At 45.3% G+C, this 27,622-nt stretch overlaps 1 protein-coding gene across 3 annotated transcripts in view; it reads left to right on the top strand.

Moving 5' to 3' along the window:
- Window positions 1–27,622, top strand: part of Mapk14 (mitogen-activated protein kinase 14) — a 61,981-nt gene that overhangs the window by 10,598 nt on the left and 23,761 nt on the right. For all 3 annotated transcript variants that reach the window (XM_057794412.1, XM_057794411.1, XM_057794413.1), the window contains exons 2-6: window positions 12,925–13,054; window positions 14,945–15,003; window positions 25,818–25,929; window positions 26,558–26,587; window positions 26,858–26,905. In XM_057794412.1, coding sequence (XP_057650395.1) covers window positions 12,925–13,054; window positions 14,945–15,003; window positions 25,818–25,929; window positions 26,558–26,587; window positions 26,858–26,905 — 379 coding nt within the window. The remainder of the gene's footprint in view (window positions 1–12,924; window positions 13,055–14,944; window positions 15,004–25,817; window positions 25,930–26,557; window positions 26,588–26,857; window positions 26,906–27,622) is intronic.

The following is a 27,622-nucleotide window of genomic DNA, read 5'->3' as shown; positions in this document are numbered from 1 at the left end:
GAATTACCTATGGTAGTACTTGAAGAGCTCTGATGTGGCAGTAACAAATTCTGTATTAGGATATGCAATTTTTAATGTTTAATGTTGTTCTTTATATCTCCATTTGTGTGTATGTATCTGTTCGTGTGGAGCTAGGGGATACAGTCTGCCATCTCTGAGACAGGGTCTCTCTCATTGGCCTGGAGCTCACTTTAGGCCGCTAACAAGCCTCAGGAATCCTCCTCTCCTGTCTCTACTCCAGTATTGGGATTATAGGTACACAGCAGTATGCCAACACTTTTACATGGGTTCTGGGCTAGAACTTAGGTCCCCACAGATCCCCCATTTTAGATCATTTTCAGATATCCTCAAAGTGTCCTGTTTTGTTCTCCATATTTCTCTATCTTATTTCATCTTTGGGGCAGTTTTACTCTTTTTTATTATCTTTTGTTTTTTGCATCATGACTCATTCTTAAATTGTATTTTCTTTGTGTACATCCTTTTGGATGCATTGTCTTAAGCCTCATCCATTGCTTGTTCATATACTGTGATTTCGAACTTCAAGAATGTCTTTCTGGAAATGTAATTCCATGGTAGTAATTCTATTTGACTAGCAGACACAAAAGCCCTAGGTTCAATCCTCTGCAAAGCAAATTGGGGGGTACCTGCTGCTGGTGGTGGTGCGCACACCTTTAATCCCACACCTGGGAGGCAGAGGCAGGTGAATGAATCTCTCTGAGTTCGAGGCCAGGCTGGTCTACAGCGCTAGTTCTAGGACAGCCAGGACCACACAGAGAAACCCTGTCTTCAGAAAACAAAGCAAAACAAAAGAAGTAACTGTGTTGTTTTGGACTCCTCTGTTGTGCCAGGTGTGGTGGTAGAGGCTAGTAATCCCAGCACTCAAGAGGCTGAGGCAGGAGGATTGGGTCAGCTTGGGCTACAGCATGAGAACCCTATTTCAAAGACTAGAAGATCTAATCTTGTGGATTCCAGGTCTATTGGAGTGTTAAAATGTTTCCATAGCACCCTACTTTTCCTTTGCACATTTTTACAGGATGCTCTTGGAAGATGGAACAATGGCTTTCTTGGCATGGATTTACATCATATATCTGTATGGTTCAGCCTTACATAGATAGGAAGTTGGTATTTAAAGGAATCCTGGTGGTTAGAAAGTACACTGCTCTTGCAGAGGAACCCAAACCCACATCAGGCAAACTCAAAACTGCTGTCACTACAAGTCCAGGGAATCTGACTACCCTTGCCTCTGAGGACACCTACTCTTGCCTATACATACACCTGTGTTCATCAATAAAAATAAATCTTTAAAAAATGAATCTTATTGTTACCACTGGTAAATGAGGGGTTGTGGGAATTACAGCAGAGCATGAGCCAGTTGAAGATTTGAAATCTGAAATGTGTGTGTCTTGTTTCTTTTCCTGTCGCTTTGGTGAAGAAGGTTTATCTTGGCTCACAGTTCAAGGATACAGTCCTTTATGGTGGGGAAATCATGGAGGCTGGAGTTTAAAGCAGCTGGTCACATGACACCCACAGTCAGGAAACAGAGATCCAGGAGTTCATGCTGCAGTTTAACTTCCTTTCCCTACTGATCTGCTCACAACCGAGCTCAGCCAAGAAAGGCTGGGTGTTCCCAGCTCAGTTCATATCATCAAGATAAGACAGTCATGCCCAGGGAGGTCTGTCTCCCAGATGATTCTAGATCCTGTCAACACTAACCATCACAGTGTGTGTGTGTGTGTGTGTGTGTACACGTGTGTACATGTGTGTACACGTTTATATTTATGTTTTAGATTTACTGTGGTGAGGAAAATTTGTTGATATCCATCAGAAAGTGTTGAAGGTTTACCAGTATGTCAGAGATAAGACTGATGGACTACAGATCCTTGGTGTGGACATATACGCAGAAGTGGTGGCTTTGTGGGTTATAATATTTAGAATGCTTTCATGGAGGAGAAAAGTTTTGAGAATTATTTTGAGAACTAAGTAAACTCCTCGGTGGGGAGGATGAAAGGGAACAAACATCTTGAGATAGCAGGTGAGTGAACAGATGTGGAGAGGACCAGCCTGACCCAGCTGTGGGTCTCACCGGTTCAGAGTCATTTGTGGAACTTTAACTGTGCAGATGTCAGAATAGTCAGCCGTGTTCCTGGTTAGCAGGGCATCCGTAGGCAGCAGAGAGCTGTTCCCTTGATGTGTACTGAGGAAAGGATTGGTGTCTGAAGCTGCGGCAGGGATTGGTCGGAGGAAGCAGAGTGCTGTTCTGCTGCAGTGTGTAGCAGTTTGTCTACAGACACCTGTCTTTCTAACTCCCCGGGCTTCTTTATTCTTCAGGTCAGGAGTGATCTGTTCTTGGTATGTGTTTATTATTTTTGCTTTATGTTCAGGTCACGACTAGATGCCAAAAATAAAGATAAACCACAGCTTCTGCTCTCTCACAGCCTGGAGGAGGAAACAAGCATATGGATGGTGGTTTTGAGTTCAGTCTCTACAGGTCTGGCTATACTATGTTGCTGACTACAGTAGGTCCCAGGTTCCATCTAAGAGTCATTGAATTCATGTACGCTTTTAACTTGTGAGACTTTGGGTAACCATAGAAACAAATGATCAAGGACTCTCAATTATATTTTAATAATCTCTTTTTTACTGTTACTTTAGAGATCTGATCAAGTTCCAATCTGAGAGAAAGAGATATAAAAATATCTACTAAATATCTCAGGGTTTACTACTTGTAAAGTTCCATGCTGGAAGCTGCAGGTACAAACTTACTTTATAGTTGAGTGTTGATTTCAGTTTGGAGTATTTAAAACTACCTTCTGGGGCTGGAGAAATGCTCGGTTGTGGAAAGTGCATACTGTTCTTGCAGAGGATCCAAGTTCTGTTTCCAGTACCAGTGTGGGGAAGCTTACAACACAATAAGTTTACAGCTTATACCCTGTAAACTCCGGCTCCAGGGAATCTAATGGCACTCAGGTGCAGAAGCCCACACACAGACACAAACACAAGATTAAAAATAAAATAAGATAGTTTTTTTTTTTTTTTTTTTTTGGTTTTTTTCGAGACAGGGTTTCTCTGTGGCTTTGGAGCCTGTCCTGGAACTAGCTCCGTAGACCAGGCTGGTCTCGAACTCACAGAGATCCGCCTGCCTCGGCCTCCCGAGTGCTGGGATTAAAGGCGTGCGCCACCATCGCCCGGCCAATAAGATAGTTTTTAAAACTACTAGCTTTTTATAGTTTGTGAAGCACACCCATGAACTTAACCTTATTTGAGCCTTTTCCTAGCATTTTGAGTCAGGCAGTGCTGGGGACTCCCTGGGTTATTATGTGGAAACAGGTTTGTGAGAGCTTTGTCTGGGATCACCTGCTGGGAAGGTCCGCAACCCAAACTAGAACTCATCTTTCCATTACTGGTTTGTTCTCTGTATGGCAGTGTGTATGTTTAAATTTGCTAAGTGGAATTTTCTAGATCAATAAAAACAGTCAAGGTGTTCCTTGGCTTACATTGGTTTTGTTTTATTGTATTTTGTTATATTGAGACAGGATCTCTGTGTAGCCTTGACTGTCCTGGAACTCATTCTGTATACCAGGCTGACTTTGGAATTAAAGGCATGTGTCACCACCTCTCAGCTGCATTTGTGTTTTGCGTTTGTTTTTGTTTTGTTTGCCCAGAACAAAACAAAATCCTGTAAGTTGAAATAGTAAGTCCCAGGGCTCCGAAAACACCTATCCACCTCAGTGTCTTGCCTTAGCAACAGTATACTGTAGTGTGAGCACATGGCTTACTGGACGGACACTGTCGCCGAGCATCGGGAGAGCATCCGACTACTCAGCAGCCTGTGGAAGGGCCCACCAGAATTCTAGGTACTTGGTACTGAATGCTTGTCACTGTCTCGCTATCTTAAAGGACTAGTAGAACCAAAGTTAGAGACCATCTGTAGTCTGATTAAAGAATGAAGATGCTCCTTCTGTTGGGAGGCAGACCTTAGTTCCCCTCCCCTCTAATGAGGACTGTACTTGGTGGCTCAGTTTTCTGCTGTGTGACTGCAGGGGTTACTGATAAGGTGTTCCTCCTGCCTTGCTTTTCCTCTGGGATCACTCCTGTGGGAGCAGGCATGTCCAACGTGTGACCCACAGGCTGCATCCCAGGCCATGTGCATCTCAGGATAACTGGATTCCACCCAACACATTTGTAGATGACACCATTCTCCCACAGTTTGGAAGGTTGGACACCCCTGCTCCAGAGCGTAGTTTCTCAGCTCTGATACACTTTGGCATTTGGGGTCAAGTAGTTGTTCATAGTTGCTGACTGCCTGGTCTGCTGTAGGATGGATGCTTAGCAAGCAGCATCTCTGGACACCACCTGCTAAGGTGCCAATTACATTTTGCTTTAAGAGTTGGTTGTGACAACCCAGAATGACTCAGATGTCCTCTGGGGGACAAAACGGCCCTCTTTTCAGACCCTCTACTGGAAGCCTGTGACGCAGCACTGTGAGGCGTAGATGGCAAGCACATTAGCCATAAGGGCGCCTCACCTTGGAAGAGGAGTTTCAGCCTCGTCAAATGTAAAAGTGACTTCGGGGAGAGATGGTTCAGCAGTTAAGAGCACTGGCTGCTTTTTCCAGAGGACCAGAGGACCTGAGTTTGATACCCAGCACCCACATGGCACCTCACCTGGCTGTAACTCCAGTGCCAAAGGATCTGACATCCTCTTCTAGTGGCTGCTGCATGCTCACGGTGCGTGTAGCCAAAGCACTCATTCACATACAGAAATAAAATTTAAAAGCAATTAGAGGAGACTTGCTGTGGTCCATGTCTTTCTGCAGCTTGAGTGAGCCAGAGCCACCTTGCTAAATTACTCCCTAGCTCTTGACTCGCAGCAGTGGGAGATAATAAACCATGTTTAAAGCTCCAGATTTTGGGGGTGATTTGTTATCCAGCAGAAGGTAATACCCTAAGTTCTGTGCTGTGGAGACACCAGTCCCATGCAGTTAATGTGCAACACATGCTTGTAGCCTAGATACGGAGTTAAGAGCTGTTGTGTGGAAACCTGTTCCATGCTTGTAAGAACTTCAGTGCAACATGATTAGTCAGGTATAGCAGATTTGTTTGAATGAATTATTTATGATTACTTTAAAAATTACTGCTCTTGAAACAGAAATAGAGAAGTGTCTCTGATAGTACATCGTAATGACTCTTTAGAAAATAGGGAGGCATAGCATACTCAGAATGCAGGAAATGTCCCATGAAACCCACAATTGGGGTATGGCAATAAAATAAGCACCCTTAGATTTGACTGCACAGGAGGGTCCTCTTGGAAGGACACTCATCCTCATGGCCGTTGGCAGAGGGCCTCCTTACTATTTAGATCTCAGCACAGGGCTGCTTTGAAGTCTTCCTGTAGATAGTGGTTCTCAACAGAGAGGACATTTTGTTCCCCTAGAAACCGCATTTTTAAAAAGGGGAGGCAGAGACTGGCAGATCTTGGGCATGTTGGCCTCCTAGTCCAGCCTACTCGGTAAGTTACAGACCAGTGAGAAATCAATTGTGTCTCAAACTACCCTTTCCAGCCTGGCAGTGGTGGCACACGCCTTTGATTCCAGCTCTTGGGGACAGAGGCTACAGAGTGATTTCCAGGACAGCCAGGGCCACACAGAGAGACCCTGTCTTCAAAACAAAACAAAACAACCCAAAACAACTAAACAAACTGCCTTTTCAAGTCAAAAGAACGAGATGGTGCCAGATTCTAGTATCATAACCACACGTGAAATAGAGTTTGAATTTCTTCTCTTTGAGCTTTCCATTTGTTTTTCACATGATTTAAGGGTTTTTAAAGAAATTTCTGCTTTTGGACATTTGTAATTTAGGGCAGAAAGTATAATTTCTCTTCTTTTCAAATACTGCTTTGATACGGAGAAGAAGGAGCCTTGGAAGCGAATTTTAGTGCGTAGAGCCAGGACTTTAGCAGCCTTTGCTGGAGGGTTAGCAACACATGAGAACAGTGTCTGAGTAATTCCTGCATGTCTCTTATGTGTAAGTTGTATTTTAATGGGAGTGTGTGTCCTCTGTGGTAAAAATTAGTATGTTCTGATATAGCATGTGAATTGGGAAGAAGCGGTGAGATAGATGTTCTTTGAGATGGTATTTTGTTATGTGTGTGACTAAGCTCCTATCAGTAACAGGGTGATTGGGTAGACTGCATTGGTGAGAATATTGCAAAATACAGATTTGAAAATTATTTGGTAAAATGAAAAATGTTTATGGTTTAGGGATATAGGTTCTAGATTTACATATGGTGATTATGACCATATACGTATCATTCAAAGGAAATATAATTGCTGCTAACTAGTAGTTTCATTAAGTTGACAGTGCCACTCAGTGACAGAGCACCACTGTGATTCATGCTTCTCACTCAGCTAATGACCTCTTTGAGAGATGGAAGCTTGTTAAAACACACACACAACTGAGGATAGCCAGGTGGTGGTGGTGCACCCCTTTAATCCCAGCTCTTGGGAGGCAGAGGCAGGCGGATTTCTGTGAGTTTGAGGCCTACAGAGCTAATTCCAAGACAGCTACACAAAGAAACCCTGTCTCAAAAAACCAAAAAAGAAAAAAAAAGAAAAAAGAATAAATCTGAAAATAGAAACACATACAGTTCAAAAATGTTAAAAGTCTGGCATATATTAGACGTTTCTTCTGTACGGATTCAGAATTTCCCTACGATAGGATCATCTTTGCTTCTGAAACTCGTTCTTTGCCCTCAATACCTGAAAGAAGTAGAGTCTTGCTGATTGCTGCATGTGTGAGACATGAGAATGTACTAGACTTTAAACTCTTCCTGTTGGGTTTCAAGCAGTTTCTTGTGACCAGGCTGCAAAGGCCATATACTTTGAACCCTACTCTGTTTGTGTCTTGTCTGTGTGTTTGAGACAAGTCTTCCTCTGTAGTCCAGATGGCCTCTACCATGTTCTTGCTGTCTCTCCCTTTCAGTCGCTAGGATTATAGGCATGAATCACTACCCCCAGCTTCAGTGTGTGTGTGTGTGTGTGTGTGTGTGTGTGTGTGTGTGTGTGTGTGCGCGCACGCATCTTTATAGGCTCACACTTGTGGATGTCAGAGGGCAGTTTGCAGTAGTCAGTTCTTTCCTTCTACCATGTGGGTCCCAGGGATTGAGTTCTCAGACTTGGCAACAGAGTGCCTTTACCCTCTGATTCTTTACCTGCTGAACTGGTTCATCAGGCCTCAATATGTATGCTTTTTATGTATGCTTTTTATTTTTTTATTTTTTATTTTTATTTATTTTTTTATTTTCGAGACAGGGTTTCTCTGTAGTTTTTGGAGCCTGTCCTGGAACTAGCTCTTGTAGACCAGGCTGGCCTCGAACTCACAGAAATGCGCCTGTTTCTGTCTCCTGAGTGCTGGATTAAAGTCATACGCCACCACTGCCTGGCTGTTTATATTGTTTTTTGGAGACAGGGTTTCTCTGTGTGACAGTCCTGGCTCTCCTGGAACTCACTTTGTAGACCAGGCTGGTCTCGAACTTAAGATCCACCTGCCTCTGCCTCTTCCCAAGTACTGGGATGTGCCACCACACCTGGCAATATATATATTTTCAGATCCTGGGTTTTGAGAAATGTTAAACTGTCTCTTGGCTGTTTTATTGGGCATTCCTGGAATCATATATATTTGTTATCACAAATAGATGATAAGTTTTGTGACATCAGCTATTATACTTACTGTTTCTTTGTAACTATAAAAAATAACACAATAAACCATGAGTGGTGGCTGGTCTCTAATCCCAGCACAAGTGCCTAGCATGAGGATTATAGATTAAAGCCAATGTAGACCAAGTTAGCAAGATCCTGTCTCGAAATAAAGCAAAGCAGTTTGTTGACTAGCACTTGTCTGCTGTGTGTCCAGCCCTGAGGGGACTGTTCAGAGACAACTGAGGGAACCGAGGTTTTTCCTCCTTATCTCAGAATAACTACATTATAAAATACTCTCTGGTGTACTTTTGTTAAACAGTTCTGGAGAGTGTCCTGGCAGTTAGGGTAAGCCCTTTGTACCATGACGGTGAGGGAACTGATGCACTTCTTGCCCTCAAGATGCCCAGGGTGAGTGGCAACAGCAGCTGTTATTAATGTCTGGTATTAGAGTTTTACAAAATTAGGGTTTTGTTAAACCTGCCATAAAAGCTTGTACTTTAGATTAGATACAAACATCATCTTTATTTTATATATGAGGTTGATAGAATTTAATTAACTTCCTCAAGATTATACGGTTATTAAGTGGCAGGGCTGGTATTAAAACCCAGACAGTCTACTTCCAGAGCCTAGCCCTTGTTTAACTACCTGGTGGGTGATAAATAAACATATAATAATCATTGTGATTATTGGGAGCTGCTGAGTCCCAGTGAAGCATCTGTCACCCACTGACCAGCGAATGGAGTCAGGTGGGTAGAACATGCATGCCTTGCTCTGGAGCCAGCTGAGAATGGCCTGCTTAGGTGGTCGTCATGATGTTTCCCCAGCCAAGCTGAACTTGTATGTGCAGTCACACTGCTGGCCTTCCCTGCTCCCCACAGGCTCACCCCAAGGGAGGACACTCAAGGTGGAAGTTGAAAAGCCACATCATGTAGGAGCCATAGCCATTTCCCCACTTACAAACCAATTTAGAGAACTGAGTTTAAAGAGTGGTCAGGACTCACACACTGTGGAAAAGGAGGGTTGTCTTCTTAGGGTTTGTGGAGCGTGAGGGCTGAAGACTCCCAGAGTCTCCCTCAGACCAGGTAGGTACATTCTGGAGGGGGTGGGGGCGACTAAATGAGCCCTTGAAGAACAGAGATTTAGTGGGGGGCGAGTCGGGGCTGGTGGTGAAGGAGCAGTAGTAGCAGCCTGTCCAAGTGGTGTAAGGAGCCGAAAGCAGCAGCACACGCGGAGCGGGCCTGATGGGATGCACATGTGGGCGCCACTGGTGGGTGGGCAGCCGGACCAGGTCATCTCATCTGACCTTTAGGCTGTGGTAGGAGATTTACATCTTATTCTCTACACCAAGGAAATTAGTCACAGTTTATTTGTTTGTTAGTGTTTTGAGGCAGGGTTTCTCTGGGTAACGGCCCTGGTTTGTACTGGAACTCACTTTGTAGACCAGGGTGGCCTGAACTCTGCCTCCCAAGTGCTGGGATTGAAAGCGTGCGCCATCATAGCCCGGCCCTATTTATTTTTTTGAGATTGTGTATATGTGTGTGGGGGGGGTAAGCAACATATAGGATTGGACTTAGGTCATCAGGCTTGGTGACAAGCAGCACCTTTACCTGCCGAGCAAAGGTGGCTGGAGCAACCAGATGGTCATCCGTTCACCCGAGTGACAGCGACAGGACGGGAGCTGTTGTGGGGTTCTCGGTGCTCACCCGCCTTCCCCAGCACTGCCTGCTATGTGGCCGCCTGGAGGGGGAGGCTTGGGAGGGCTGTGTGGTGAGTTTTCTCATTTCTGTGACCAGAGACCTGACGAATGGTTTAAAGGAGCAAAGGATACTTCAACTCTTCTTTTCTCGGAGTCTTTGTGTGGTTACCTGGACCCATAGACTCGAGCAGAGCATTATGGGGATAGAAAAGATAAGATGCCCAACCCAAGCGACCTCCTTCCAGCCAACTTCCACCTCCTAAGTAAAAACAACAACAACAAAGTTATATTTGTTCAATTTGTGGGGGTGGAGGTCAGAGGACATTTTTGAGTTGTTTTTCTCCTACTATTTGAGTTCGAGGAACCAAGCTCAGGTTGTCAGGCCCATCTGATTGGGCCCTCCTGTCTCCTAAGTTTTCAAGACTCTGTAGTTAGACATGGTGGCACATCTGTAGTTCTGGAGGTAGGGGCAGAAGGTTCAGGAGTTACCTTTAGTTATTTAGTGAGCCTAAGACAAACCTGAACTATTTGAGACTTTGTCTAATAACAGTAACAGAAGGAAACAGCAGTGTCACCGGCTGGGACTCAAGTGTTTTAACACATGCACCTGTGGAGGGCATGCCACGTTGAACCTAGGTATAGAGGAGGCTGTCGGGAGGAGAATGTAGGAGGCTGCCCAGGACATCCCTTGAAGAACTCCATTATCAGGAGTACACAATGCAGAGACCATTCTAGAAAGCCTGTAGAAATGTTGATATGGATGTCTGTAGGGATTAATAAGAAGAAGTGGAAGTGGTAACCATGCCAGATGCTAATCCAGGAAAGTGGTCGTTGGGCCAGGAATGGACTTGGGAAGGAAGAGCAGCAGTTCCAGCAGGCAGGATTGGAGGAGGAACGGGAGCTGAGAACAAGCGTCAGATTCCAAACTGTATGAATTATCTGAGAATTTGTGCCTTCTCAGGGGCCTCTCAGGCAGTGCCAGGGCCTCTGGTCCCTGAAGTATACTTTGAACAGCAGAGATGTAGGTTAGGAACTCTTATTTTAGTGCATGAAGGATCAGAAAATGCAAACCACTGGCCTTTCTTCAGTTTCTGATTGCAGTTCTAGTATGGTGTTCTGCTTTTTTAACTCCTCGAGTGAAGCTAACATGAATGGTTCCCATACCTTGAGAATTTGGAGAACTTTCTAACTATGGTGGAGTGTTGTCAAAGAACTTTAATAAAATGGGAAATTTCTGGAGCATATTCTGAAATGAATGACCCAGTAGAGGGTGGATTTAGTGAGCCTGAGCCAGTGGTATCTCTGGGTTCAGTTCTCAGTCTGTCTCTGTCATTCTGTCCGTACATCCACCCACACACACATGTGCACACACATGTGCATACAAATAGTATAATCCAGTATTACAAGGAAAGAAGGGGGATGCAGAGAAATGTCTCTGAGAAGATGTGGTTGGCTTCAAAACACTGTCAGTCTGGGGTTTTGATCAGAGGGGATGCCTTAGAGCAAGAGAGGCTGTGGAAAGCATGGTCCAGGGGCAGTTGGGGTAACAGGTGTGCATGAAGGGATGGAACTCCCTTTGACAGTTTATATTCTCTCAAGGAAAGTGTGTGTGTTGGGGGAGGGGGAAGGTTGAGAGGCAAAAATGTCAACTGATTATTTTAGAGTAGAGAATGGCCCTATGAAAAAGGTGGCACTATTTTAGGACATATTTGAAATTATGTTCAGAAGTTTAGAATTGTCAGCCGGTCTAGTCTGTACATTTTTTTTTTCTTCAACCACAGTTAGCCTTGTATTCAGACGTGGGTAACTAAGTGGTTGGGGTCACCTGAGGTTCGGCTATCCAAGGGGAGGGTACAAGGGAGTGATTATCACTATTGAGTAATTAGGAGACTGAAGAAGGAGCGGCTGGAGAGACAGAGTGATGATTAGGTCGGCAGCTTCGCGGTAGTCAAGGTGGAGTAAACTAAAGCAAACTGAAAAGCAGGGTGGGGTGCTGGAGTGCGACCCTGAAGGGCTGTCTGAGGTGGAGTTTCCTGAGGGTCAGGAAACAAGGGCGTTGGATGTGCCCTCCACTTGGATGTTGTGGTTGCCAAGAATGTTGACAGGAGTTGGGAATGGAGGGATACTCTCTGATAGGACAGAATTTTGGTGGGTGATGGAAAATTCTAGTCAATAGATAACAACAGCAGGGCTGAGGGTTTTTCAGAATTGCAAACAGGAAAGCAAATGGGAAGTAGTAGTTTTGAAACAGTGTAAGACACCTGTGCTTACAGGGATGCGTGTGTGCAGAGAGAGTGCCCTCTGATGGCAGGACTGTCGGAAGTGTCTGCTTAGCTTACTGCATAGAGAGGTAGACAAGGCTCAGAAAGGAGGCTGGACTGGTCCAAGTGTTACACAAATCAAACTGACAGCTAATGATTGAGGATCCATGTAGGCTTGGGGGTGAGAGGAGGACTCCTGGAGTAAGGGAAAGTTAGCGCATCGATCGTCCTAGCTAACGGCGATGCTGCGCTGTCGCTCGTCAGTGTTTTCTCCCATCTTTATTCCGAGGTCACTGTGTCCATCACTATTATAAGTGTTTATCCTCTCTGCCACTCCTCCCTCCTCCCTGCTCCCAGAGAGCTTCCCACTGTACCTCAGTCTCGAAAGTGCCCAACACTTTGGAAAGAGCTTCTTCTTCTGAAAGCAGGGTGATTTCTGAGGCCTTTCCTTTGATCAGCATCTTGTAGCAAGGTGACAGAAGCCTGGTCACAGGGTACATACAGAGATTATCAGTGTTGTTTCCTTTGGACAGATGGGCCGGGCGGTGGTGGCGCACGCCTTTAATCCCAGCACTCGGGAGGCAGAGGCAGGTGGATCTCTGTGAGTTCGAGACCAGCCTGGTCTACAAGAGCTAGTTCCAGGACAGACTCCAAAACCACAGAGAAACCCTGTCTCGAAAAACCAAAGGAAAAAAAAAAATAAAATAAAGATACTCCTTTGGACAGATGGCTGCCTGGCTTCATGAAGTGTATTCTAACTCAGCCACACCCATTTTATAGGTTCGTATTCTCTAGCTGCTCTCAGGCAACAACTGCAAGCTGAGTGTGAGGAACCTTACCTAGGGTCTGGAGAGTATAAAACCCTGTTCTCTGTACCTCTCTGGGAAGCACTTGCTAGCACTGATGTAGGCAGTGGGCGGAGTCATTGTAGTCTTCATCTTAGTCTCTCTTCTTTCTGTGTCCTGCCACACATTTAAGTTGGAAGTGGAATTGCCTTGATAGTATTAGAAGTAGTTTTTGGAGCACTCTTTTTTATTTTTATTTTTTTTATTTATTTATTTTTGGGGGGGGGTTTGGTTTTTACGAGACAGGGTTTCTCTGTAGCTTTGGTGCCGGTCCCGGAATTAGCTCTTATAGACCAGGCTGGCCTCGAACTCCCAGAGATCCGCCTGCCTCTGCCTGCCGAGTGCTGGGATTAAATGCGTGAGCCACCATCACCTGGCATGGAGCACTCTTAATGATGGATTTTTGTTGTTGTTTTTTCTCCTTAGTGCTGCTTTTGATACAAAGACAGGACATCGTGTGGCAGTGAAGAAGCTGTCAAGACCGTTTCAGTCCATCATTCATGCCAAAAGGACCTACAGAGAGCTGCGCCTGCTGAAGCACATGAAACACGAGAATGTAAGTTCTCATGTCCTTGCACAGACCAAGGGCTTTGTGTGCACTGCTGCAGATGCACACACACCACACTGGGGCTGTCGGGTTGGGTTGTGCTGCTTGAGGATGATGGTGGTGCCTCTTCCCAGAACTGTAGTTTTATTCCAGGATCTTAAGAAGCACTTGATTTTTTTATTTTAGTTAAAAAAATTTATGTATAGTTTCTGTGATTTGTGTCTGCCTGCTTGAGTTTATGTGAATCATGAGGTAAAGGGCCCTTGGAGGCTAGAAGATGTCAGATTCCCTGGAACTGGATGGAGTCACAGGTGCTTAGGAGCCACTATGTGGGTACTGAGAACCAAACCTGGCTGCTCTGCAAGAACAGCCAGTGCTCTTAACTGCTGAGCCCTCCAGCCCCCAGTACCTTTCTCTGTATGTAACTCTTTATTTTATGGGTATGTGTATTTGCATGTGTGCATGTGTATGTGATGTCAAAGGAAGCTTGTGGAAGTTGGCCCACAGTGGTCTGTAAATCTACTTTCAGGGATCAGATACGCACTTCTGGCCTCGGCTAGCACTGTGCACATGTGGTTCACAGATATAACATGCAGGCGAAAATACCTATGTACACAAAATGATAGAGTTTTTGAGGAAAGATGGAGTTTTACTTTTTATAAGTTTTATAATTATGTATGTGTGTCTGTGTACATGTGTGCAGTGCCGTGGAGAACAGAAGAGGGTATCTGGAGTCACAGTGCTTGTGAGACACCTGACTGTGATGCTGAGAAGGGAACTCCATGCCCCGAAAGGATGGCCGAGCCCCTCTGCCACCCCAGGAGATGGGTTTTGGTTATGCACACTGCTGCTTAGCAGCACTGTCATTGTATGTCAGGATGGTCAGGGCCCAGTCTTAAAGGCCCCATACTCAGATATTAGTGGGTTTTGTCTTTTAAAGGTTTGTTTGTTTGAGACAGGGTCAGTCTACGTAGCTCTGGCTGGATTGGAACTGCTGACCCACTCCAATCCATTGATTTGTTTTTTTAAAAAGCAGGCACAAAGTTGAATGTCTCAATTTTCTTTTCTACTGACATGTTTAAAGGGGAGATGGGAAAAGACCAGAAAACTTACACTTAATATAGAAATTGTCTCAGCTTTCAGATTATCCTGCAGACATTTGTTAAGCACTTAAGATATAGAAGCAGTTCTGCACCGTGAAGAGCCAAGACTGTCCTGGGGAGATAGATGTCTCAGTGGCTATGAGCTCTTGGTACTTTTATAGAGGTTACCAGCAACTACATTGGGTGACTCACAGCTGCCTGTAATTCTAGCTCCAGGGTATCCAGTGCCTCCCTCTGGCCTCTCAGGATACACATCACATGCTCATACACTCTAAATATTTAAAAAACAAAACTTCCAGCAAGTTTGACCTCCAAAGACAATAGCAACAACCATAACCAGGTTCTTAGAAGTCATCACAATATTCAATCTTTTATACAAAAACGTCTAATGGTAGCAAATGACAGAGACACAGTCACAATGAGGGTAACCAGCTGAGTCAGCTGGCCTTTTCTTGACTGAACTTGAAGCCTTGCTCTCATACACCTGCTCAAGGGCCGGTCCCTGAGAGGCAGCCTACCAGCTGCATCCTTAGCTGTCTGCACAGTTAGGACAGAGCTTGCTTGCTTGTCTGCAAATACTACATATCTTAAATTTAAAAACAATCCTCAACACCCCCAATACCTAAGAAGAAATGATGTTAACAGGTCTAAAACAGAAATGCAGTGGGGTAAGCAAGTCAGTCCTCGCACACCAGTGGAACTGGATTTGGAACCTGTCCTCTTTCCACTGCAGACCTGGTGGGTGCTGTGGGAGCCCACTGCTTTCCTACTGATTCATTTCTCTGTGTTCTTGCAGGTCATTGGTCTGTTGGATGTGTTTACGCCCGCGAGGTCCCTGGAGGAATTCAATGATGTGTGAGTGAATCTCTTGCATTTGCAACATCAGCTGGAGGATGAGGATGAGCAGGTAGCCCACAGAACTGCTCAACAGTGCTCAGACTCTAGGAGAGTATTCTGTCCCCCACCTCTCCTGGGCTCCTGTGGGAAGCATAGAAAGTAAAGATTATGCATGATGCACTTTAGCACTTTTACTGTCTCCAGCGCAGTGTGGCCTGTTCAGAGTCAGCAATGAGTCCTTAAGAAAATTTCAAAGAGTTGCAAAAGAGGGAGTGATGGAATTTTGACTATAATTTTTTTTCTTAAAATGCCTGTCCACATAGATGTTTCCCTCTTTGAGCCCTCAGGGATAGGGAGGTGATAATGAGGCTGCTGATCCTTGAAAGTTTTTGTACTGGGGCAGATGGCAGCCCCTGCGTGTTGGAAAAGATTTCTTCCAGTCTGGTGCCTCCTGGAAAGCAGAGCCTGGGATCCTGTCCCAGCAGCCGGGAGTAGAGAGCTGGGGAAAGGTCTCTAAAACGGAAGGAAGGAAGGAAGGAAGGAAGGAAGGAAGGAAGGAAGGAAGGAAGGAAGGAAGGAAGGAAGGAAGGAAGGAAGGAAAGGTCGTGCATGGATGTGTTGTAGTGGCCAGTCACCACTGAGAGCACTTGGGCATAGGAAACGGCAGAATGCACTCAGATGGGACCAGTCTGGTGATCGCGCCTAAGGTTCGCTCCACTGCTGATGAATGCCTCCCCACCACGACAGCTTCCCTAGTACCTGATTAACACTGTATTGTTTTCAACTTGATAGACCCGTAGGGTCACTGATGGCTTCTGGGCATGCCTGTGGGGATTATCTTGAGTGAATTAATAGATGTGGGAAGAGCCATCTAAATTGTGTGTTGTAATAACCCGGCCGCCCGCATGGCTTATGCCCCAAAATAATTACACGGAAACTGTATTCTTTTAAACACTGCTTGGCCCATTAGCTCCAGCCTCTTATTGGCTAGCTCTTACATATTGATCTAACCCATTTCTAATATTCTGTGTAGCACCACGAGCTGGCTTACCAGGAAAGATCTTAACCTGCGTCAGTCTGGAGTGGGAGAATCATGGCGACTCCCTGACTCGGCTTCTTTCTCCCAGCATTCTGTTCTGTTTACTCCACCCACCTAAGGGTTGGCCTATCAAATGGGCCAAAGCAGTTTCTTTATTAATTAACCAATGAAAGCAACAGATTAGAAAGAGATCACTCCCACATCAATTGTGGCTGGGACTATTCTCTTGGCAGGGCATCTGGGGCTGAATAGGACAGAGAAAAGCAAGCTGAGCATTAGCATCTAACTCACTCTGCTTGATTGTTGCTGCAGTGTGGTCACCTGTCTTGGGTTCCTGTGGCTGTGACCCCACTAAGATGAACTGTGAACTAGAGTACAACCTTCTCCCTTAAGTTGCCCTGTCCTGCTTTAGAGACACACTGTGCTGTAAGAGAAGAAACATCTTTTAAACATTTTTATGTCAATGGATCTTTTGCCTGTTTGTATGACTGTGCACCATGTGCATTCAGTGCCCACAGAGGAGGGAGGAGGGTGTCAGATCCTCTAGGACTGGAGTTACAGATGGTTGTGAGCCATTGTGGGTGCTGGGAATTGAACTCAGGTCCATTTGGAAGAGCAGCCATTTGCTCATAAGTGCTGAGCCTTCTCTCAGCCCGGAGAAGAAACGTCTCAAGGACAGTTAGACGTTTGGTCCTGTTGCGGTGCTTGCATTCCTAAGTGGAAAGGATCTTTATTGTAAAAGTCAAACAGAATTGTAGGACATTACTATTCGTCCTGAACTTTCTATGTTAGCTTTCTTTCTCTGTGACAACATGCCTGAGAACATTGTCTTGTGTCAAGAGAAAAAGGTTTTTTCAGTTCATGGTTTTAGAGGTTCCAGGTCATAGTCAGGCCCGTGGCTTTTAGGTATCTGCTAGGGGTGCCAGGTACAATGGTAGGGAATGTTGGTATAACAAAGACCATTCATCATGTAGCTAGAAAGCAAAATGAAGAAAAAGACCAGGATTCCAGTTTTCAAATCCATATTCCTAATGACCTAAGCCCTGCTGCCCAGAGGTTTCACTGCTCCTAATACCCTTTGACACATGGGGTGGGGGTGGGGGGCAGGTCACTCAGCGTCCAGATTATGGCACTTCATTCCCAATGCTCCCAGTGCAAACCAACTTTTCTCCAATCTTTTTTTTTGGGGGGGGGGGGTATTTAATCTTTTCCCAAAAACAAGCAGGCAGATACATTTTCACTTGTGTGTTACCTTAATAGAAGGGAAAAAACAGAAGGAGAAGTAAATGACAAAGACGGGTGGAGAGGAGGAGGAGAGGCCCTTCCGCCCATGTGCAGGAGCTCAGCTGCATTAACCTGACCCTGCAAATGAAAGTTTAGGACTGGCAGTAACTAAGAATGACATGCTGTTCCCACAGCCCTGTCTGAGTGCCAGAACAGAGGCTTCCAAGGATTGCCAGAGGCTCCACACAGCTGAGCATAGACCATGGAGCCTGCTGCAAGCTGTGGTTGGAAAAGAGAATGTTGTGGAGTCTGAATGGGGAACAAATGCTACTGCTGTGTCTGTGATTTGCTTTGGAAAATGTCAGTTAGGTCTGAGTTTTACCCTAGGATTTTTTATTGAGGATAGACTTTAACAGGGAAAAAAAATGGTTTATAGACTTGTAAGTGTTGTGTTTTGGTTTAATTGAGCGTCCTGGAATGGAAAATGAGCCTGTTTTCTTACATTGAAGACTGAGACCTATCTGAAGGGTTAAATTTTACTGATTATAATTTTATCCCCATAGGGAAGCCCACCAACTATCTAGTGTCTCCCTAGCAAACTAAAGTTACCTTCATTGACTGAGCAAGTCCATGACTGGAGCAAAGCATCTGTCTTCTGTTAACTCCAGCTAGATTCTAACAATTCTTCTTTTGTGGGGTTTGTTTTTTTCCAAGACAGGGTTTCTCTTTGTAACACTCCTGACTGTCCTGGAACTAGCTCTTGTAGACCCCGACTGGCCTCACACTCACAGAGATCCACATGCCTCTGCCTCCCAAGTGGTGGTGTACCACCATCGCCCAGCTTGTTTTTGTTTTTTTTAAGATTTATTTTTTATTATTTTGTATGTGTCTAAGAGTGGCTGTGTGTGTTTGTACCTGGTGTCTGTGTAGTTCACATCTTCCTTCTAGAGCTATAAGTGGTTGTGAGCCACGGTGTGCGTCCTAGGAAAGCAGCCAGTGTTCTTCATCCCTGAGCCCCAGCTCTTCTGTGACTTGAGCAGCTCTCAGGTTCTACCTGGTGAACACTTCCCGAACGCTGAGTCCCTGCCAGACGACTAATGTGCTCTACCTAGAAACGGGGAACCTGGGCCTATTAGGAAAGTGTTTTACTGCTGACTTTTGTGATGTTGATAGCAGTCAAAAATTAGCGCCTGTCCAGAGCAGTGCTTATTTCTGTATTCTTCAGAGCCAGTAAAGAGCATACCCAAGAGAACAAACTTTTTCAGTACAATTGCAGGGTTTGCAGGGCCACACCGATAACAGTTCTGTCCGGTGTTACACCATTGTCTGTGCTAGAGCTTAGGTCTCCTAAAAATGTTTGTGTCCACTGAGAAAAATAGGCAATCAAACAACACCCTGAGGACCAACGATGAAGGTTGCTGGATGCACAGCAGGCTCTGATTTTGATATGCATTTCCCATGCTAATTAGCAAAACCTGTAATTGCCTTTCAGGTGTACAGTTCACTTTTGTCTATCCTCTTCCTGTGTTTGTGCCTTTGTTTCAAGTATCACTTTTCATTTCCTTATTCAGATTTTTGCTTCATCGCTAAGACCACATATACCTGCCAGAAGGGAACAGTAGGTTGTGCGTTTTGTTTGTGACCAGCAACCTGCGGGCACTGGGATGACTTGGGAAATGAGCATATCTAATTTTGACTGCTGTCTCACTTGGTGGGGCAGGTGGCAAATTTTTACAGAGACACACATAGGAGATCATGTGAGCACTTCTCTGGGTGTTCTCAGTTATCGCCTGGAGTATTTCATTGGTGTGCATTCTGACCTCATACTGCAAATATTTGGAAATGCAGAAAATTTCAGTAGATGGTATTGGAATCCAGAAAGAGCTGCAGTTTCTCCCAACCATTCTTAACCATAGTGGTTCTCTGCCCTAGCGGAGTAGGCAGGGGGAATTTTAGGACTCCTCTTGGGAACTGACTTGTCATGGGTTAAGTGGAGATGAGTCTTCCAAGTCCTTTCCTCCCTGTTTATAGCTTCTCATTCCTGGTTTCGTCCTTCCTTCTCTTTGTTTCATTCATTCATTCATTCATTCATTCGAGACAGGAGCTCACTCTGTATCTCAGCTATGGAATCCACAGAGATCTGCCTCTTGTTCCATTTCTGCTTTGCTCTTTATTAGTTTGTATTTGAGGTGGGATATCATGTATCCCAGGGTAGCTTCAGATTTACTATGCAACCAAGGATGACCTTGATCTCCAGCTTCTCTGCCTTCTTCCCAGTGCTTGGATAACAAGCAGGAAGCACCATACCCAGTCTATGTTGTGCTGGGCATAGAACCAGGGCTTCATGCATGCCAAGCAAGCACTCTGCCTCTATCAACCTAGCCACACCCAGTCCCCTGCTTTGTTCATGAAGAGACACAAGAGCTTCTCAGTGGCCCTCGTTTGATGAGAGCTGGTGAGCAGTTGATCACTAGGCTGGCCTTGTCCCTGTGGAAAGTGCAGTTCCCCAATAAGCTTGAACATTCTGGTTCAGTTAACTAGAACTGAATGGATCAAGTCAGTGAAGACTTCAGGCTTCGCTTTTATTGATCCTATTTGGTGTTTGTATCTACCTCTACCAGACACAGCTCTCACCCTTGAGGAAGACAGCAAGCACACATAGTCTATAATCACTGTGTTGAGATTATTGATGAAGAAAAGCAAAATTTAAATGAGCACATGTTTTGCAGTGTAGTAGATTTGGAGAGCACCCCCCCGTGGCCTGTCTCTGCACTTGAAATGACCTCATGTGACTTACTTTCCACTTCTGCCTCTGTCCCTGTGTTCTTCCTCTAATACCGACAACCAGCTATATCCCCGACAAAGCCTCTGTGTGGTCTCCACCATGGCCAAGCTCTCCACATTTGCTGATTGGCTCTCATTTCCTGTCGAATCCCTGTGCTCCTAGCTGAGCTGTAACCCCAAGTCACTGTGTCCCTTGGTCTGCTGGGTTCTTTGTAAAGTTGTCAGCTTATATTTCTGCCTGTTTGCTCCCGTGCCTTGTGAGTCTATTAGAGAGGTTGCTTTCCTTTCCTGAGTTGTTAGTGTTTGCAGCAGGCACACGCCTGCAGGTATTACTTATGGAAGAAATAAATGCAAACACCTATTGGGTAGAGAGTACTAGGGGGTCTCAGACATTGCTACCCACCCCAGCTGATGTTTCCAGAGAATGCTGTGCAAGTAGTCCCTGAGCTGGTGCTCAGTTGGCGTTGAAAAGACTAAGAAAGGAGAGCCAAGCCAGATATCCAGAGAGAACTGGGGGTGAAGTACTGCAGTAGCTCAAGGGCTGTCATGGCAATGGGGCTGGAGAGATGGCTCAGCAGTAAGAGCCCTGGCTGCTCTTCCAGAGGACTGTGGCTTGTTTTCCAGCACCCACATGGCGGCTCTCAACTCTCTATAACACCAATTTCAAGAGATTCCTCTTCTGGCTTCTAAGGGTACCAGGCACACACGTGGTGCACATACATACACACAGGCAAAGCACTCATACACATTAAATAAAAATAAATCTTTTTTTTAACATTTATTTACTTATTATGTATACAATGTTCTGTCTGTGTGTATGCCTGCAGGCCAGAAGAGGGCACCAGACCCCATTACAGATGGTTGTGAGCCACCATATGGTTGCTGGGAATTGAACTCAGGACCTTTGGAAGAACAGGCAATGCTCTTAATCTCTGAGCCATCTCTCCAGCCCCCAAAATAAATAAATCTTGAAGAAAAAAAAACAGATGTATATTGGGGAGAAGCTGAAGTGGTGGGGGACTAGGTTATTCATGACTTTATAAGCTAAGGAGATTGCCCCAGGAAAGAGATCAAAAGGTCCGGGGCATGGCGTGGGGCTGGGAAGGGGAGTAAAGGCTTTGCTTTTATGTGGTGTGACTTCCTTTCAGCTCCGTCTCCAGTTGCTCACAGCACAGACACTCCGCAATATTCAAGGAGATTTCCTTGTAGCAGAGTAGTTTTTCTCCTGAGTGTAACAGGGTCAGAACTGGACTGGTTAGCGGCTGGAACAGAGGCTTTTTTCATATAGTGGTATTCCTCATTAGCTGCTGTCAGCTTCTTTTCTGCTTTGGATTCCTGGAAACACTTCCTTAGTTCACAAACATGGTCCACCAGACATGATGATACACACCTTTAAGCCCAGCACTCTGGAGGCAGCGAGAGGCAGATTGGTCTGTCTGCATAGCAAGTTCCAGACATCCAGGGCCATAGAGAAACTCTGTCTTGAAAAACCAAAACAAATAAAGACCAGAACCATGGCCCACTGCAGCCACGAGCTGAAACTAAAACATTCAGACGATCTGTGGTGCCAGCTGGTTGTAGTAGCAGCTCAGCTCCAGTCTGGAGGGGTTTTCTCTCTTATCCTGAGGGAGGAACGTTTGGGATCTGATTTTCGCTTTTGAAAAGAAGTGTTCTGTCTGCTCTTTGGTGAGGACTGGTGGTTAGTGTCATCTCCTGGAGTGGGTTTAAGCCCTGTTTAAATATGGAAGGCAAGCTCTGCCTTTTTGTAACTGCTTTGAGTGGAGCCAGTACTGGTGGAGATAGCAGGCTAGAGCAAGAGGCTTTTGTTTTGTTTTGAACCTTCATTGTATTATGCTTTCAAAAGGTATGGGAGGGGAAATCTTGACAACTGGGTGTCACCCAGGCAGGACTTAGTAAAGGGGGCTCTGAGACAGGGCACAGTCTAGCGTCCTGGAAGTTGCCAGTCCTGAGTCCCACCTGGTGCTGGTCCAGTGCATCTCACTGATTCATGTCCCCGGGGGATATGTGAGGGACTTAAGTTTAGAGGGCACCACCTTCTCAAGAGAGAAGCAAGATTCGAATCTGGTTGTGAAGTCATCATTTTGGCCTTCAACTTACGATATAATCTCACTTAATCTTTTAAAGATTTAGTATTAGGTAGCTTTCCAGCTACAGTGCACTGCAGACTTCCTTATTTTAGGAATTTACTGTTTAGTCCAGTGATGGTGTTAGGCGTGTCTTCTCAAATGTCATGAAGTACGCTCGCCGGAATCAAATCCTGTAGAGACACATGGCTCTCCAGCAGTGCCCCTTTCCAAGTGTCTGTCTTGCTTCCATGGTGCTAGGTGGAGCCAGGCTTGACTTTTGAGTGAGTTCATCTGTACTTGTCCTTCCATGTCCTGCTCACTGCCATGAACAGAAACTCTGGATAGTGCTGGCTCATGTCCTCTGTTGTGTGATTTGCTTTGGAGGTCCTTCTATATGTAAGCTGAAATTTGATACCTGGTGGGCCTAGATTGACTTTGGACCTTGTGGGAACAGCATGGAATGAAATAATAATTCTACCACAAGTAGTGCTGTATTCTAGGAGCAGTGTCCGATTTCTTCTATGGAAATGACCGATTGTGTGATTGTGCAGTGGTTTGACGGACTCGGCCTCCTAGACATGTCTGTGATAAAATGCATTAGAAGCACTGAGCCCATTCATTCATCTCCAGATCGTCCCATACAGTTAGTTATGTGTGGTAGAGAAAGGCACTGAGAGTTACACAGGGGCGGGTGGTCTATTATGTGTGCTGTGTGTTTGTGGTGGTGCAGAAGCATGTGTGCTGTGGTGCACGTACAGAAGTCAGAGGACAACTTGGGGAGTTGGTTCTTCTCCATCCACCATGAGTCCTAGGGGTTGAATTTAGGATTTCGTGGTGAGTGCTTCATGCACTGAGCTATCACAGTGCCCCAGTCAGTGTTCTTATGTTTACTAGATTGTCTGCCAGTTGGAGACTAAAAATAAGATAGGTTCCTGAAGCAGGTATTTGAGCTGCACACATCTAATCCCAGCGCTCAGGAGGATGAAGCAGAAGAATGTCCAGTCCAAGGCCAGCCCAGGTAAATAGTGAGACCTTGTCTCAAAAGCTCCAGGACTGGGGGTGTGATTCAGAAGAGTGTCTGCCAGCATGCACGAGACACTGTGTTCAGTCCTCAGCACTACCAAAAAAATGAACGGATGGAATTAAGAGGGGATAGTGCTGTGCTCTTGACAGTCTTCACTAGATATTCAGAAGCTATTAAATCATCTAGAGGGCGGCTGGAGAGATGGCTCAGTGGTTAAGAGCATTGCCTGCTCTTCCAAAGGTCCTGAGTTCAATTCCCAGCAACGACACGGTGGCTCACAACCATCTGTAAAATGAGGTCTGGTGCCTTCTTCTGGCCTGCAGGCATACATGTAAACAGAATATTGTATACATAATAATAGATAGATAGATAGATAGATAGATAGATAGATAGATAGATAGATAGATCATCCAGAGATAAGGTATCCTTGGTTATTGTGACATCTTAAAATATTAAAATTTTATTAATTTATGTATGCATGTGTGCATATTGTGTAAATTTTCATGCCACACAGCCTGCATGTGGAGGCCAGAGGACAACTTGTAGGAGTCAGTTCTCTCCATGGTGTGGGTCCTGAACATGGCCCTCAAGTCGTCAGCCTTGGCAGCTGCCTTTGATTATAGTCTTTGAGGCTGGGAACATCACTGAAATAAAAACTACCTTGATGAAAACACTTCAGAGAGTCTAATTTACTCTTTTGGGTTTTTTGTTTGTTTGTTTGTTTTTTCAAGATAGGGTTTCTCTATAGCTTTGGAGCTTGTCCTGAAACTTGCTTTGTAAACCAGGCTGGCCTCGAACTCATGGAAATCTGCCTGTCTCTGCCTTCCGAGTACTAGGATTAAAGGCCTGTGCCACCACTGCCTGGCTTACTCTTTATATTTTTAAGAATTACTGTATGGGGCTGGAGAGATGGCTCAGTGGTTAAGAGCATTGCCTGCTCTTCCAAAGGTCCTGAGTTCAATTCCCGGCAACCACATGGTGGCTCACAACCATCTGTAATGAGGTCTGGTGCCCTCTTCTGGCCTGCAGACATACACACAGACAGAATATTGTATACATCATAAATAAATAAATATTTTTTTTTTAAAAAAAAGAATTACTATATGTATATGTTAGAGGGTATGTATCTCGAGCTGGAGTTACAGGCAGTTGTGAACCACCTGACATGGATTCTGGGAACTGAACTCGGGTACCCTGGAGAGCAGGAAGCATTTTCGCTGACCAGCTATCTCTCCAACCTTCTAATTTACTCTTTAAATTACATGTAGAGCTCATCTTTTTCCTTAAGGCTGTATAAATATGCAAGTTTTAGGAAACTGGCTAAAATCTCACTTTAAAGTCACAAGTAGGCCAAATCCTTCTGGTCTACTTATGACAGTAGACCACCTGAGCACTGTGAGAGGCAGCTGAGCTTTCTGTCATGGAGGAGACACACCTACCCTTACAAACTCAGCCTTGTGGTTCTGCTCTGCTCTTTGGTGGGGTGAAGATGTTGGGTTTTAGAGTCTCTGTGGCAAACCTGCTGGGCTTGAATGCAGTCACTCCCATATAAAGGCAGGCTTACTACTCAGCACCACACCTATGGGAAGCTCTGGACTGCCCTGTTCCTGCTTCCTTTAGGGTAGTGCCAGTAAACAGCCTTTTGCTAGTCATTCCTGGAAAAAAGAAAATTACACTTTGAAAATCTAAGGGCACACCTGTTTTAAAACCTACAACATAGGACTGGAAAGATGGCTCAGCAGTTAAGTTGGGTCTTCCAGAGGACCCAGGTTCAATTCCCAGCACCCATATGACAGCTCACAACTGTCTATAACTCAGGTTCCAGTGGATCCTATTCCCTCCCAGAGACATGCAGGTCAAACACCAATGCACATAAAAATAAAACAACCTACAACATGGATTTACAATGAGGTAAAAGTACGATGATGAGATTGCAAGTATGTGATCCTTATGGGCATGCAATTAGTTATACTGTAGATTTCTCCTGCAAAAGTAAGAAAGCTGATGGGACGGGACTGGGGTGTGAATTAGAGGACTGCCTAGCATTCTTGAAGCCCTAGGTGTGATCTCCAGCACTGTTCTGTTGCTGTGAACAGACGCCACAAACAAGGCAGCTTACAGAGGCAAACATTTAATTGGGGGCTTATAGTTTTAGAGTTTTTAGAAGGGCCGTTATTATGGCGAGGGGGGCACTGGTGTGGGCTCACCTCCAGTGAAACCTCCAACAAGGACACACCTCCTGTCTTCGGGTCAATTTTGCAGTGATGAAGCACCATGTCCAAAAGCATCTGGTGGTGATGGGGTGCTAATTCACCTACTGTTCCGTACCATCAGAAGTCGTGAAGGCAGGAACTCGTACAGGAGCCTGGAGGCAGGAGCTGATGCAGAAGCCATGGTGGGCTGCTTACTGGCTTGATCCTCATGGCTTGCTCAGCCTGCTTTCTTATAGAACCACCCACGATGGACTTATCTCCCTCCCCCAACAATCACTTAATCATCACCATCTTCGATGTTTTCTTTTCACCTCAGTTTTTTCTTTACAGAATGTGGAAAAGGATTCAGCAAGCAGGAATGGGTATAAATGTGGTGAGATTAGATTGCCAACTTGCAGATGAGGTTTTGACTGTCATTGTGGTCTTCCCTGGATTGTCTGTAACTGCTCTTCTGTTTCTAGGTACCTGGTGACGCATCTCATGGGGGCAGACCTAAACAACATTGTGAAGTGTCAGAAGCTTACTGATGACCACGTTCAGTTCCTCATCTACCAGATCCTCCGAGGACTGAAGGTACAGCCAGTAACAGTGTCGTGTGGGGAAATGAATTCTCCCCTCTTTTCTGTCTAGTGAGGACCTACAACAGTCGGGTTTTCTTATGAGAGACTTAGAAGAGTTACAGAATCAGCCAGCCCTGCTGGTCATATATTTCCCAGGCCACAGATTTCTATGAAACAAGTCTAAGTGTTGTATCATCCGTTCCTTTCATCCTTCAGTCTGAATATCCAAGAGGGGGTGCTGTTGACCATGTTGAAAAGTCTTGATACAAGCTTGTATCTTGTGTAATCAGTATGATATTCTGTCTTTAAAGCATCCTCAGGCCTTGGCTGGCCTCTCTGTTTGCTCTCAGGACTGGAGAGGTAGAGGAAGGAGGACCACTGTGGGCAATAGATGGGTGCCAGACCATCCAGGGTTGGTCTTGGAGGGGAGGGTGCTTTTCAGAGATCAGAGCTCTTACTGAGGCTGCCATCAAGAAAGAGAAGGCTGACAGCCCCAGTAGGTGGGGTGGGGACCGTAGTCAGTGTCACCAACCGAGTAGCGAGAACCCCCTGTGGGCCTGGACAGTGCTTACCGGCCGAGGGAGACCACTGCAGGCGTGTACCGGATGTGACGTGGAAACTGACGCTCTTCTCTTTTGCAGTACATACATTCAGCTGACATAATTCACAGGGTAAGTCTTGCGCCTTTGGCAGTGTGGGCGGGGCTGGAAGAGCGACAGTAGTTGAGGGCTCTGTCGAAATAGTGATGGCTTCACCCTTGCGCTTGGTGTAGGCCGGTAGAGGAGCGCTTGCCTGTGTACCTGCTGAGGGCTGATTTGTCTCGGACACTGACTGTCGCTTGGCAGTCTGCTTGTCTTCTGTGTGTCTGCGTCCTCTGTACCAGGAAGTGAGGGGACTCATTGTACATCAACTTGATACTGTTCTCTCCACTTGCTTCTTAGGACCTGAAACCTAGTAACCTAGCTGTGAATGAGGACTGTGAGCTGAAGGTAAGGAAGAAAGCATAGAACTTTGAACTCTGACCTCAAAGTAGATCTCATTAACAAACCTTTAATCCTAGCACTCAGGAAGCAGAGGCAGGCGGACCTCTGAGTTCAGGCCAGCCTGGTCTACAGAGCGAGATCCAGGACAGCCAGGGCCACATAAAGAAGCCCTGTATCAGGGGTGTGGGGGAGAAGAAAAAAGAAAAGAAAATTAGAAATATAGCATGTTGGGCTAGAGAGATGGCTCCAAGACTAAGAGTATTGGCTGCTCTTCCAGGGGTCCTGAGTTCAGTTTCCAGAAACCACATGGTGGCTCACAACCATCTGTAATGAAATCTGGTTCCCTCTTCTGGCCTGCAGGCATACATGCAGACAGAACACTGTATACGTAATAAATGAATCTTTTAAAAAAAAGAAAGAAAGAAATATAACATGGTAATTGTAATAAAGGGCATTATAATCTGTCTGTCGTGTTTAGGGATGTTAAGCATTCCTGGAACACTCACTATTAGTTTTCTGAAAAGAAAAATGGCAGAAACTCAATGATTCAAATAAGATAGAAGTGAACTAACCATCTGTAAAAAGTAAGTAGTACTACAATTTTTAATGAATTTTTGAAAAAGGTAACATACAAGGAGCTAGAGAGATGGCTCACTTCCCAGCACCCACTGAATCTAGAGTATCTGATGCCCATTTTTTGTCTCTCTGGGCACTGCATGCTCT

The sequence above is a fragment of the Chionomys nivalis genome, chromosome 19 (genome assembly GCF_950005125.1).
Source record: "Chionomys nivalis chromosome 19, mChiNiv1.1, whole genome shotgun sequence".
In the NCBI taxonomy this organism is placed as follows: domain Eukaryota; kingdom Metazoa; phylum Chordata; class Mammalia; order Rodentia; family Cricetidae; genus Chionomys; species Chionomys nivalis.
Note: the sequence above shows the minus strand (reverse complement) of the source record. Positions and strands in the feature narration are given on the sequence as shown.